At 42.8% G+C, this 15523-nt stretch overlaps 1 protein-coding gene across 1 annotated transcript in view; it reads right to left on the minus strand.

The window, feature by feature from the left end:
- Positions 1-15523, minus strand: part of snx7 (sorting nexin 7) — a 51020-nt gene that overhangs the window by 20152 nt on the left and 15345 nt on the right. The window contains exons 2-7 of the mRNA XM_028569271.1: positions 13886-14077; positions 12226-12336; positions 10853-11011; positions 8750-8948; positions 7416-7615; positions 5747-5833 (exon numbers count right to left, since the gene is read on the minus strand). Coding sequence (XP_028425072.1) covers positions 5747-5833; positions 7416-7615; positions 8750-8948; positions 10853-11011; positions 12226-12336; positions 13886-14077 — 948 coding nt within the window. The remainder of the gene's footprint in view (positions 1-5746; positions 5834-7415; positions 7616-8749; positions 8949-10852; positions 11012-12225; positions 12337-13885; positions 14078-15523) is intronic.

The following is a 15523-nucleotide window of genomic DNA, read 5'->3' on the forward strand; positions in this document are numbered from 1 at the left end:
ACTTGTTTTGGTGGAACATGTGTACGTTCAAAAGTAGTTTTAGTCGTGCAACAGAAAACTCAGATTGGACAGATAGTCTAGCTAGCTGTCTGGATTTACCCTGCAGAGATCTGAGGAGCAGTTAACCATAGTCCTCACAAATCCACCAGAGTTTAGAACGCCAACACAAAGGAAGAGGAAGGGGACGGACATCCGAAAAGGACATCCGGCGGAACCTCAGACGGCACCAGAGCAATCCCCTAAATGAATCGTCGTCAATATAGACTAAGTTGTTCTATGTAGTCCAAGTGTTGCTGGAGTTTGGACCTTTTCATATTTATATGTCAAAAAATACACTGACCAACTTCACTAAACAATTTGGTCTCAATTAATCTACACCACTGCTGAGTCCCACTGTGCTCTTCACGTGAGAATACTTTCTATCTCTACCCGGTTATTGAATTATTTCAGCATTTATTCATTGATGTTGTTAAGCTGACTTCACATTAAGCCTTTAAGAATGCTGCAGAGTTTTCGCCTTTTGCTCTGGAGGGCTCATCTGACAAATACACAACCAAGTGAGAGCAAAAGTTAAATATGTAATGTGTGTGTAGATCAGTGCATTTAGAGCCTAAGATAGTTTGATTTGCCTGATCCTGGATGGGCCTTTATACAAATACACAAGCAAACTAGATGGAGAATAAATATACTGTAAAAATCTGAATTAAAAAGTAGCTGATCATTCATGACTACATGAGTGATTCCTCTATAATAGGATTAAATGAAATATATGAATGAGTATCTTGTAAACAAGCTTATTAATAGTGTCTGTCTGCCGAGGCGTTCGGTAGTACTGCTGAAAGAAGAGTAAACATCAGACATACATTCATTAGTGGACACAACTACGACTCCACGTGAATGCTAATGTTGCTCGGTGTTTTTAGGAATAAGCAACTGTTTTGCTAACTGATTATTAACATCGTATATTATGTCCATGATGTGTATACAGCTTGTTCTGTGAGCAAAACGTTATACAATAACTTAAATGTGAAAAAGATGGTGGAATGCATTCAATTACCTGCAGCACAGAACAGGAGACAGACAGACAGAGACAGACAGAGAGAGAGACAAAGAGACAGAGAGAGAGACAGACTGACAGACAAACTGCTTTACCACTGCTTCACCACTTTAAATAAGACGAACTGACTTATTCAGTTACTGGGTGTTTTCTCCTCCTCTCAGCAGAAAGTTACCATGCTGCAGCTGAACAAAAGGAGGAAGTCACAACTAAGTAGACGTTGTGTTTTATTGCACAATGTAATGGCTCATAGGTTAGTGGCCTGTAAAGCATTAGAGCAGAAAAAATAGCCACTGCAACAGCTGACTTCAGACTTGCGACTCGACCACAAAGACCTCAGACTTCACTCTGACTCGAGCTTCGAGACTCCTCAACAACCTGTTTTCATGCAAATATTGCTTTTTAAATCTAAATGTATTCATGTATTTCTATTTTCTTTTATTGCCGCATGAACGTTGGGGAAAACATGACAAGCTGCAGGTCCCCTGCCCTTTGCCATAATGTGCAACGTAACGCATGCGCTATGTCTGCGCACACTCACAAAAAAAAAAAAAAAATGCATTGGCAATGGCGACACCAAGCCCTCTTTCTGCTTTTTTTAAACTAAAAACTGATGTATAATATCATTTAAATTAGCTTTATTGACCATGAATAAAACAAGCGTTGAAAAAAAGTGACAAAAACGTTTATATATATAAAAAAAAAAAAAAAAAAAAAAAAAAAAAAAAAAAAAAGAGTCAAAAGCATTGAAAAGACATCAGAAAAAGCGCCAATAAAAAAGTTAATTTTCAAAAGTTTGACGGGAAGACACAAGGGTTAGAGCAGTTTTGGAAGACATATTAAAGGTACTTTAGTAAAAAGTACCCATACAACATTATTTAATGATTCTTATAAACATTTAAAAGTCCTGCATTCTATGCACTACCAAAGAAATTTGCAGAAGTACTCGGTCTTTAAACAAACTTGATAAATAATAACTTCAGTCAAATCATAGTGGAATATGCCTTGGTGAAACACACTTGGTTCCTAAATCAGAGCTACACTGCCCCCTGCTGGCTGTGTCCGGTCATAGAAACACATCCCGTGTCTGTGGAGAGGTTGATTCACAGGAATAGCTCAGTCTTTGTATTTCAAGGACATGTTTACAGGAGAGATCAATTTAATCCGGTGCCGTTTGAAGTTCAGAACAGATCTGCATCGTATCAGTGAGTACAGTTCTGAGTGTCTGCTCGTACCTTAGCCTTCTGGGGGATTGTTCCAATCTTTTCCAGCCTTCGCTCCAGATCCAATAGAAAACAAAGTGACAGCAGTGTTCTAAAGACACACACTGCCCCGCACAGTGATGCTTAAAAAAAATAAATAAAATACACCACATGTTTTGTGTTACAGACTGCTGGGTTATGAAATGTGCCTTCAAGTTATCAAATTAGCATTGCAGCCAAGCCGGCTGTTTTGGGACAAAAACGCAAGTCCGTTCAGCTATCTGTTGGTCAGAAAACATATGATCTGTATCACGTGTGAGGGGGAAAACATTTAATTCAAGAATTAATATCCAGAGGCCTGCAGGCAGCCTCTAGTACAGGAGTGTCAAACTCCACTTCACTAAGAAGAATTACATCAAGGGCCAGACAATGTTGAGTTTATTGACATGCTTTTTTGTATTTGAAAAAGTCAGAGATCTTTGACTGTATTCTTGCGTGTCTGATATAGTCTTCTCACTTACAGTTTGGTCAACATCAAGCCCCCAAAAAAAGTCAGGGAAAAAGTTCCTCAGCCATCATAGAAAAAAAGCACAGAAAAGGTCGGGAAAAGTGACAAAAAACGTCCGATAAAGCGACAAAAACTAGGCGGACCAAAATTGATTGTGAACCGAAATGGATATGTGGCCCGGGTCAGAATCAGCAGGGGCCGGATTTGGTCCCACGGCCAAACATGTGTGCTCTAGGATGTTCACTACTCCTGTGCTACAGTACAGGTCTGTGTGTCAGAATCAGATGATTTCTGGTCATTGTACAAAATGAACGACATTTTTAGCAGCAGTTCACCCAGTATCATACATTTAAATCTGTCTGTCTGTGTGTGTGTGTGTGTGTGTGTGTGTGTGTGTGTGTGTGTGTGTGTGTGTGTGTGTTTTCCCTCACAACTAAATGGTCCAATTAATCAGAAGGTCAAAGAATAGGTATGCTAATTTTTCACATCTGTGTTAAGATAGTAGTCCGGTTCCTCAGTCAACGCTGAAGCATGTTTCTCTTGCTGTAATCACTCCTCCTGTTCACACTGGATGGAAAGAGATCGCGTCCTAATGCACTTCTAGTGGAAGTTATGGGGACAAAGTGCAGTACTCACACACACAAAAAAAAAAAAGATCCCATCTCTCTGTCTCTGTTGAGCTGCAGTGGAAGGATGGTAACAGCAAAAATGAAAAATTACGAAAATGACCTTTTCACAATCTGTACATTTTGACACTCCTCACTCATAGAAACAGAGCCATAGTGTGTTGAAAACTTGTGGACATGCAGGCAAAATGTCTTTTCTTTTTTTTTTGTCCTCGAACATCTATATTATCACTGACATGCCCGCTGATGGACTCTGAGTAAGCCAATTCATCCTGTAGATACAGGAATATGGTCAGTTTCCTACAAAGAAGCCCTAAAGGTTTCCATCACCCTGCACCCCAACCGGCCCTGTTCATAAGAAACACGGCGTTTCCTTCCTTATTCCTCAAATAAAGTTCTTACCAAGGGGGTAAGCAAGCGTACCTCCTATGGAGACATTTTGATGCAAACGAGCCATCCCCTGCTGTTAGCATTCTATTGACTCCCATTCATTTTGACGTCCCTTTGACAGCGAATAACTTTACATCTGAAGCGTTTAAAGACTCTATTTGTCCATCTATTTGTCAGAAACACGACAATATATAAAAGGCTCCATTACCTTGTACCTCACGTTATGACTCCGTAGCAGACGTTTTTGTAAAAATAGACTAATGATTGTGTCATAACCACGCGACTTTCTGTACTTATATTACCATATAGTCAGGAGAAGCTCACAGGCAGTTTCGACTTACATTAGCTCTTTAAGTTTAATTACTCATGTTTACTAGCATTTTAGTTAGCAATAATTAGCCTGTCCCTGTTATCTCCTTACATATACCTACGCTCTCCGTCTCTGTAAGATTGGGAATGATTGAGATTTCTCTCGGCACAGCTACCAGAAGACTTCACACTTTCAGACACGTTGCTCACGTCACATTTAGGTCGTCTCTCTCAGTTGGAAGCTGCGCAGTAGAGATGGCCCGATACCACTTTTTTGCTTCCCGATACCGATTCCGATACCTGAACTTGCGTATCGGCCGATACCGAGTACCGATCCGATACCAGAGTGTCATATATTTCATTATGTTTTAACAGCTGTATACTACTATCCCTGTATGGATGTGATATGATTTCTATCTTTGTTGTCTGTCTGGCTCAGGTTAAACTCTTTGTCAAACATGAACAAACACAAACAATGAATGCCACAGAACTTTCTTTTATTCTCCAGTTTGACAGTCAGTTATAACGGAAAAAGAACATAAATAAACTACTTTAATGTAGATTTTCTTTAGGGCTTTATTACGTGGTATCGGATCGGTGCAGAAACTCCAGTACTTCCCGATACCGATACCAGCGTTTTAGGCAGTATCGGAACATCTCTACTGCGCAGTAACGCTCAGCCATCACCAGAAAAGTTCTTCTAATATCCTTCACTGGTCTCCATGGAAGTCTATGGCATCACTTTGTCCATTCTTTAACTGTCTATGGTTCTTACCAATCAACATTTTCCCCACATAACTAATACATTATGAAATCAGATAAAAGCTGAATGAAAGCTGGGCGGCCTCTCATTCAGCCCAGTGTGCGGCCACATCGCCTCTTTGACAAAAAAAAAAGACACAATAAGAAGGAAGCCATAACAAAGGCGTCTATTTGACATTTCCCTTCTCATTAGCGCATATCTGTTAAAGGCAGAAGCACACACACACACACACACACACACACACACACACACACACACACACACACACCTAATTAAAGCAGGGATACAATCCAAGTCTGTGGGGGGAAATCTCAGTCCTGCTTCTTAATTAAAATCTCACAGATGGAATATGATATTAGTTGGGTGAGTGAGAGACACACAGACACACACACACACACACACACACACACACACACACACACACACACACACACACACACACACACACACACAGACACACACACACACCTCAAGTGCAGTGATTGAAAATAGCTCTGTCCTTTGCTTGCCTAACTTTCCGTCTTCGCTCTTTGTCTCCTGACATTTTGAAGCGAGTTGCCATCTATAGAGGCTATATGGGAATTTTCATTACGCCGCGATTAGCTGCTGGGCTTACAGTGTGAAATAATATTGACGGCTCGTATTCCCACTGAGCTCAGGACTGACTTCCAGGCCACAAGCCTGGATATTTTGATAATCCTCTCAGGAAGCTCTCCTTCCTCCCCAATATGAGCTGAGGGTGGTCCCGTGGGAGATGCCTCACTTTATTACACCTCCAGAAGATGACTGGAGGACACACCAACCAACCGTGTGTGTGTGTGTGTGTGTGTGTGTGTGTGTGTGTGTGTGTGTGTGTGTGTGTGTGTGTGTGTGTGTGTAAAATGCACTTACTGCTTCTTGGTCCACTCTTCTGGATGCCAGGGCCTCGTTCTTGGCTTCAAACTCCACCTGGATGTTGTCTCTCCGTCTCATAACAGCCTAAGACAGGTTTCCCACAACAATTGATCTCGGTGAGTGTTTTTCGAAGTGTGAAATGTCAATGTCAAATGTATTTCTATAGCACATTAAAGGTGCCCTGCCACACATATTTCATTACTTTGTGGTAATGTCTGAAGTTCTACCATGGACTCTAACATTCTTGGTGGAAAAGATGCCTTGGTTACCTTGTTTCAAGCCATTCTAGCGTGGTATAGAAAGCCTACAGGAAGACTCTGCTTGATTTGTGCCAGTTCCCATTAATATTCAACAAGCTAAGCTGCTCGACTCTGATTGGCTAACAGCTAGCCAATGAGAGCCTGGCTATCAGCATCCTTTACCCAGCCCAACTGGGCGAGCTCATGAATAGTAATGAGCTCAGGCAACATGACGTCAGACTGACCAGCTTTTGTAATTGGCCTGATTTCTCCGCTTATTTCTTTTCAGTGGCTAGAGCTGACTCCTCTGTGGTAGCAGTTCATTTTCACATTCACCACATAACACAAACACATATGGACCTGACATATTTAAAAACGGCTTTGTGTGGCAGGACACCTTTAAGACAACTGTGGTTCACCAAAGTGCCGAACAAGACTGAATATCAAATATAAAAATGATCACGTATAAATACATAGTTACAAATAACATGGAACAACGAACACAGTAAAAGACATTTAACGTCCACCCTCAGCTAGGACCAAAGGCCAGAGAAAAAAGGGGTGTCTTTAGCAGGGATTTAAAAGTATATATAGTCTGCGCTGTCGAATATAAAACTATTCCAGAGGATGGGAGCACCCACTGCAAAAGCTCGATCCCCTCTACAAAAGGAAGCGGTTGGTTGACCTCAGTGTTCTGACTGGTGTCTAGCAATGTAAGAGTTCAGCCCGATACAAAAGGAGCCAGACCATTCAAAGCCTTGAAGACAAGCAATAACATCTTCAAAATCGATCCTGAAACGTACAGGAGGCCAATGGAGGGAGGCCAGGACAGGTGTTCATTCTGTACTAAGTGAGTGTACTACGTTAAAGTGTGCAGACAGCCACATAATGGAAGAAAGGACAAGCAGACAGCAGAACCCACCACGTCCAGCTCTTTTGATCAAACAGTCCCAGGAAATAAACTCAGGAACAAACTGGGTGATCAGCGCACCCCCGTCTCAGTTAAAAGAAACCTGCTGCTACGTTTCTCTCGGGGCTGAACGTGGTCTCCTGCTGTGATGCGAGTAGTAGGGATGTCCCGATCAGCTTTTTTGACCCCCCGATCCGATTTTTTTTAAATATTGAATATCTGCCGACACAGAGTCCTGATCTGATACTTATAATTGCTCAGATAATAGAGCTGCACACAGTTTTTTTTTTTTTAAGTTAACAAAGTATCTAAAATATGTCTTAACGTTATAAAAATGTAACTTAGTGTAGCAAATAAGTCTTTTCTCTCAACACCAAACCAGTTCTCTTTAGGGTCCCACCCCCAACCAAAGAATCAACAGTCTCAAGTTCCCCGCTGGACAACGAAAACTAAACCAAGTGACGCCCCTTGCGGTTATTAACCAATCTTTGATTTTCTCCTGTGTTTAACGGCTCACCTTCAGGGTCTCGGCGCAGAGGACGTACTCGTGCAGAGCAGGGACGAGCACTTCAGACAGATGCTGGATCTGCTCCTCCGTTTCCAGACCGCAGCGCTCCACACAGCTGGCCACGCCCCTCAGCGGCTCGGCCAGCTCCTCCTCCGACCCCGCCCACTGGCTGTAGGTGGGGCTGTACTGCTTCAGCTCGTCCAGATACTCTGGAAGCACAGAGGACACACTGAAACAGACCGCGAGTCCGCAATGTGTTTACCCAGGACGCTGTAAGTTCAGAGGGGCCTGGACCAGGGCTGGACTGAAACCAAGTACATTTAGTACAACCTTGGGGCACATTTCCATTTCATGTCACCTCACACTTATACTCCACTTCAGTTGAGAGAGAAAGATATTGACTCCTCTACATGTATTTGAGCTTGAGTTCACTTTACCAACAAAATGTGATGAGAATAAAACCCCCAGCATCATATTTAACCCTCTGAGGACAAAAGACGCACCGGCGAGCCCAAGCGATGTTTGAAAACAATCATTTTAGACATTTATTTACCATTTTATTCATGTATTACGCTACTTCCGTGAACGCAAGACTTTTGTGAACTCATTTCAAGCACCAAAACAAGTGAGTGTAGGAATGTTTTCACAAGAGATTTGAGAAATATTTCAGCTTTAGGGCCAAATTATCGCTTTATAAATTGCTCTGGAACTATTTTGGGCGTCACTAGACTGAAAGCTTCAATTCAATTCAATTTTATTTATAGTATCAAATCATAACAAGAGTTATCTCGAGACACTTTACAGATAGAGTAAGCTGAGTTTGTTCTGAACATTTTGATATGAAACACAGGGATCAGGTTATATGCAAAAGAATTCAAGAAGAGATCTCAAAATGCCCTTAGGCCTCAGAGGGTTAAAATGAGCTGTAATGCTTCATTGTACATGTCGGGTTATTTCCGTTGGGTTATAAATTGAGCGTCCAGCGTCAGCTGATGAGTCAACATGGTCGCATTAGCTGAGCTGCATCAGCGCATCAGCTGGTCAACCCCCCTCGCTGCTAAATGGCTACACTACAATCAGGGTGCCCTACTTAAAGCTGCTTTAGTTTGCTGATCACATCTATGCTATTTTATTGTCTGTGTTGTTCTTGACTTTGATGGACCTGACAGAAATTGAATAAATTTAATGTCTTAGTCAGTTTATAGGAGTATATAACGATACTACATATTACTGTCCTGAGGCGGTATGGCAGAAATGGGCCGTTTCAGTGACACCCCCCAGCGCGCAACCTGCAGGGAATCTGAATGACTGAATGAAGTCCTCAGTGTGCCCGTTAAGAGTACCTCTCTGTTCCTTGATGATCCGCTGCGTGACTTTGTCCACAGAGCAGATCTTGTTACTGAAGTCGTCCACGTACTCCTGCATCAGCGTGAACTCCTCCGGCCGGCTCCTCAGGCCTCGTACCGAGTTGGCCACCGCCCTCACCGTCTCCCCCATCCTGCTCAGGAAGCCCGGACCCTGCTTCCTGTGAGACATCAACTCCTGCCGGGGTCACACGCCAGAGCTTTGATTAGCATCAGCTCCCAAATGTCCACACTGGCCGAAAGGCATTACATATAACTGGAGTTTTATGGACCATAAAAAAGATGCCTGAGTGCTCTTCATCTCTTAAATCTCTGGACTCAGTCTATCACTCCGGTTTGAGATTCATAACCGGTCATATCTATGGTACACATCATTGTATTTTATATGAAAGAATTGCCTCCCTAGAATCGAGTATTAAAAAAATGCCTCTTCATTAAATATCAAAGTTCAATATCTAAGGAGCAAATGTCATTAGCATCGGAGAGCCAATCAGCACGCAGCACGCTTCTACCAAGACCTAATAATGTCTGATCGGCTGTCTAACGACGGCTCACGCAGTCGGAGCTGAAAAATAAATCGAAAGATTTGCGCCGTAATGTGTATTGTGGTCATTTCTTTTCATTTCAGAAAATTGGTATCGAAGTATTGCTTAGGAAACGGTATCAAAGTCACGGTATCGGTACCGGTAAGAGGTTTGAATGATACCCAGCCCTACGCAATACAAATCTATTCATCTATAAGGCTCTAGCTGGAAAACTGCCACACTATCTCACAGAACTTGTGTGTTACTCAGAGGAACATTATCAGACTCTGCCGACTGGCTTTTACTTCACGTTCCACGAGCTCGGCCTGAACTCGCCAAAAATGCTCTTTTGGTAAACTGACCGGATACTCTCGCTGTTTCACTTCCTGCCCGGCTGTCTGTTTTTCCCTGCAGCTCGCGTGAAAATAGACCTGGCGCGTATCTTCAGCGGACGCATGCTTCTGGGACGCGCCGTGATGCGGCTGGTGGAGTATCAAGCATGGACCTGAATGGCTGCGATTGCTCGCGCAGATGCGCCCGGTTGGAAAATAGGGGTGACTCCTGGAGCAAATTACAGCACCTACTTAAAATCAACTCATTTGTGCCTTTTGGACAATTTAGAAAACCTGGTTTCAAACCTGCAAACTTCTACTTGTAACTGCTTTACATACTTGTATTTTCTTTTGCATCCTTACGGTCTTGTTTTTTTTTTTTTTTTATCAAATCACTGTTACAATTCAGAACGTTTTTTGTCTTATGATGGTGTCGCTCTTTTCTGTGTTGTTTTGTTTTTGCCTTTGTAATTTGTCTCAATGATTTCAATAAAAGTTGTATGAATGAATGAATGAATGAATGGGGGAATACAGGTGAATAAAGAGAGAATATGGGACTATTGGGCTCCATGGAATCAACCGGCAGACATACAGTACATGTGGCTTAGCGGGAAAAAAAACAACATTCTGCTCAATGGTCATGCAACGGATTTGACATCTAAGGCATTAAAGGAATAGTGCAACATTTTGGAAAATACAGGTATTTCCTTTCTTAGGAGGGAGATGGGAAAATGGATATCATCGTGTTCAGTACAGTTCAACAGTGTACAGAGTTGTACGAAGCTGGAGTCGGGACGTAGTTAGCCTAGCTTATCATGAAGACTGGAAACAAAGGGAAACAGCTAGCCTGGGTCCATCCAAAGTTCAGAATTACACCTGCCAGCACCGCTAAAGCTCACCGATTAGCACGTTCAATCTCTAGATCGACGGATTATCAGAATCAGGATTTATTGGCAGGTAATTAACACAAGGAATTTGCCTTGGTTGTTGTTGCATACATAAGAATATTGAACAATAATATGAAATACAATCGTACACAATATGTAATGTTATATAATATATTTGTGTAGTTACTTGGAATCTATGTCTGATGTAGGCCTAATCTGTAGGGGAAGTACTGCGATTGGATTTTTTGAGTAAGAAGCTTTCTAAAGTAAAACCAATTTATTGAACCTTTGTGTGTGTGTGTGTGTGTGTGTGTGTGTGTGTGTGTGTGTGTGTGAGACCTCTGCAGTGAGGAAGACTTTGAAGTGCTGACTGTAAGACAGTATGGGGTGCACCGAGATCTTGTTGAGGAAGCGGTGCAGGGCTTTCCTCCTGGTCTCGATGAAGTCGTCGTTGAAGCGCTCCACCATGCCTTTCATCACAAACTTCTCCGGCAGCGGCTGAGGACACAGCCAGACACACATTCAGGCCTTGTATGTGTGCGAGGTAGTATGTGTATGCGTTTCATTTAAAAAAAATTAAAAGAAATAAATAAAAAACTAGTAGTAATAGGCAAAGTAATAACTGTACTTCTAGGTATCTAGGTAATGAGCTAGATTAATTGGTGTGGACATCTCAATCTCAAGAGGGTTTTATTGCTTTTCTGACCTGATGGCATTCAATATAACTCTAAATCATAGACCGTAAAAAATAATAGACAAAGCTACCGGGTCTGAAAAGTGAAGCCAATGCGGAATGGCCTTCAACCTGCATTCTATCTAATTTCCAGCAGGAGGCGACTCCAGTGGCTGCAAAAAGAAGTCAGCTTATCAGTCCTTCCAGAAAAATGTGGAGTTTTTTTGTGATTGTTGCAGGCAAAAATCCTTGATTATGCGGCACGTTTTCTTAAAAAATGCAATGGAATATGCGGGATATTTATGTAATTTTATGCGATGAAATTGCGGGAACTTGCAAAAACTGCGGTTTGATGAAAAAGAGAAAAACAAAAGTGAAAACCCTGCTTTTCGATGATGTTCATGTCGCGTAATTACGTCACTTCATAACGTTCCCATGGCAACAGGGGAAAATGGCTGCTTGTGTGAAGTAAACGCAACCTTTTTCAACTTTCTGTTAAGATATATGTATATATATATATATTCATTTTGCAATGAAAATGCGGGGATTATGAAATCATTCAAGCCCTGCATATTTTGCGCGGAAATCGGCAATTTATGCAGCGTATTTGAAAAAATGCGGCCCCCGCATAAATATGCGGACTTTGGCTGATTATGCATAGAATTATGCGATCGCATAATCATGTTTTTCTGGAGGGACTGGCTTATATATAGAAGTCTGAAAGTGAGCAATTTCGTTGTACTGCTGTACATGCAGATGAATGGCGACAGTACCCAGAAGTCGTTCTTTACCCGCCGGCAAATCTCCACTGGATGACTCGCTTCAGAAGCGTCATCCTCCCCAGCTTCAACCTATCTTTCAAAAAAAAAAATCGCCACGTCCGGTGTAAAAAAAAAACAACAGATGGCAACGGCCACACTCGAGGCTTGAAAACCGCAGTCCACAAACCAAAGGGTTAAATGAGCTGAAACATCCCAGAACTCTGGTCCACGTGGACTGCAGATGCGTCAAGCAGCTGGTGTGGTGTGACGATACATACGTGGACAATGAGTGTCGGGTGGTTTTCTTCCAGTCTGCTTCGGAGCCACAGGAAGTCCTGGTAGCGCCGGCGCACCTCGAACTCACTGGAATCAAACTCGCTCCGCGTGGTCTAGAGAGAGAGGTTACAAATCAGGACCAAGACAAGATGACGCTTTAACCCCGGGATCTACCTGGAAGTGGCCATGTGATGCACAGACCTGAGCACACATTTATCAGGCGTGCCAGAATCTCTCCTTGGAATGGCACTGGAAGCTAAACTACTGTAGGACTAAAACACTCTGACCTCAGAGTAAGAGTAAAGCCCAATCCCAATGTCCCCTGAACCCTCAGCCCTGAAACCTCACCACGGAACCCTCAGCCTCAGCACGGAACCCTGAAACCTCAGCCCTGAACCCTCAGCCCTAAACCCTGAACCCTCAGCCCTGAACCCTCAGCACTAAACCCTCAGCACTAAACCCTCAAAACCCTCAGCCTCAGCACTGAACCCTCAGCCCTAACCCTCAGCACTGAACCCTCAGCCCTAAACCCTCACCCGCAGCCATAACCCCCTAACCCTCAGCACTCAGCCCTGAAACCTGAACCCTCAGCCCTAAACCCTGAACCCTCCGCCCTAAACCCTCACCCTCAGCATGGAACCCTGAACCCTCAGCCCTAAGCCCTCAGCCTCAGCACTGAACCCTCAGCCCTAAACCCTTAGCCCTGGACCCTCAGCCCTAAACCCTGAACCCTCAGCCCTAAACCCTTAGCCCTGAACCCTCAGCACTCAGCCCTGAACCCTCAGCCCTGAACCCTCAGCCCTGAACCCTGAGCCTCAGCCCTCAACCCTCAGCCCTAAACCCTCAGCCCTCAGCCCTGAACCCTCAGCCCTGAACCCTCAGACTTAACTGATGTCACCTGGTAAGTGTAAGTAGAGTTTGTGACGCTGAAAGGGCTTGAAATGGTATAAATAGGAATGGGACTGCACTTTGCGACATATCATGTTACCTTGATGGCACCAAAACATGTTACATACAATTTCTACAATTTTTTTTTTTTTATAGATTATTTGTTGGGGCTTTCCCTTTATTACATAGACAGTGGATACACATGAAAGGGGGAGAGAGATGGGGGATGACACGCAGCAAAGGGCAGCAGGTCAGATTCGAACCCTCGCCACTGCAGGACTCAGCCAACATGGGAACGTGAATGCTCTTACTGGGTGAGCTAGAGGCCGCCCCTATACTTTCTTCACGGCCTTCAAGGGGCCAATTGCCTGAAAGCAAGTTAGGAAATCATTCCCATTCCATCACAGGACAAACACACTACACACATGACATTTGGGCAAACGCCGCTTTACTGAAGCTCTGTGTGTTGTTTGTCTAAGACAAAGCCGCCCAATTTGGGGAACTTTGATTTGGCCCACCATGGAATTTGACTTGACTCATGCTTATTCTAATAATACATCCATGTTATTTTCCTCTTATTTTGAAAGTGCTGTGAAATCCTACTCGTGACTACAAAACACGCATTTTGTGCAGCTAAAAAGTACTTAACTTGTCTACATTAATCGAGCAATTTAATGCACAGTGCTGTTAAACTTCCTTTTTAAAATGACACACGGAAGTTTTATTTACGGAGAATTCCAAGAACTATGGTATTCTTATTCTATAGCTCCACACCTTGGTCACCACTCTGTACATGATGAAGGTTTCGATGGCAGTGACATGGCTCTCTGGGTTATCAACGCTGACGAAGAGGTCTCTGGCGTTGGCGTCCTGCTGCTCCTGCTCCTCCTCCTCCTCCAGTCTGTACTGGTTGACCATGGAGCTGGGAGAGTTGGGCATGGGACTTCCATCAGCCAGGGACGTGTTCTGCACCAATGAGACAACGCCACTGTTAGCACACTGTAATCTTTACAGGAAACCCCATTCTGTCACTATTCATGCGAACAACTGAGACGGTTGTCTAGGGATCGACCGATATGGATTTTTTAGTGCCGATACCGATTTTTTTCTTCCATCAGCATTAGCCGATGACCGATACGGGCTGCCAATTTACTTGAGCCGACATTTGGAGCCGATACTGCTTTTGCTCCCTCCATTTACATCATAAAAATGTAAACCCTGCCACACTGGATTTGTTTTCGGAATATGCGCTGCCATTTCTTTAGAAATAATAAACAAAAACACAGATCAGTGTCACTTCTGCAATCATATTACCCAAATTATGTGTGCAATGTGCATCATATGGATGGGTGCACTGCATATGGTTAACTGTGTCATCACAAAATGTCCTTTGTCAACACATTTAAATAATTGAAGAAAACAATAAACCTGAAAAGTAGCCATTGAAATAAAAGTGCTTGATTTGTAATTTTTTAATTTTTTTGTAATTTAAGACTGCCATGGTGCTAGTGGTGGAAACGCAAATATCGGCCCGATATATCGGCCGGCCGATAAAATCGGTCTATCACTACTGTTGTCTTAAAGGGTTTGTATATTTCGTTGCATCTTCCTGTCTGTATGACAGCAGGTTGAGGGGAAATGACACAAAGTTTAAGTTATTGTAAAACCCTCAAAGATCCGGACCTTTTGAAAAAAAAAAAACATTCGGGGCTCGAGCCCCAGAAGCCACCCCCACCCCCCACTCCACCCTTGGTGGTCTAGACCTACTGTGTAATTTGAAAGTTTCCTTAGATAAATTATGTGATGATCTGACACAATTAAATGTAAAGGAATTTAATTATTAAAATAATGGCTGCACAGGTAATCTGGGGTCCCTTTAACAGCTGGTAATCCAGCCTTGAGTATGTATTTAGTTGTTAGGTATTGTTCTTGCTGCTGTACCTTTGTACAGAAGCGACAGCCTGATGAAAAACGTATCACCGGAGTTATTAAACTCGAGCAGAGATAATCCTCTGGCATCACTCAGGAAAGAGATCGAACATGCTCATAAATGACAAACGGCAGAAGAAAGAGCCCACGTCTTTACTGATCCTGATTGATCTCACTGAAGGAGACAATAGGGCTGCACCATATGAGGAAAGTATGTAATTTTTGACTGATATTGCAATTGCAATATGATTCACAATACTGAAGGGAATGATCATGTTTGTATCATTATTTTCATTTTCATTGACTAATATTAAATCTTAAAAAATTAAAGTGATTATAGTGTGAATTTTGCAAGGATCTGTACCAAACAAAAGAGGTTTTCTGTAGTTTGTAGGATAGGATGTGTAGGCTGTGACGTCTCTGCAGCGCCACAATACTTCATTCAGAATGGTTTGACACATATTTTGCCTTTAACAAATATTG

Source organism: Perca flavescens, chromosome 22 (assembly GCF_004354835.1).
Source record: "Perca flavescens isolate YP-PL-M2 chromosome 22, PFLA_1.0, whole genome shotgun sequence".
Lineage (NCBI taxonomy): Eukaryota > Metazoa > Chordata > Actinopteri > Perciformes > Percidae > Perca > Perca flavescens.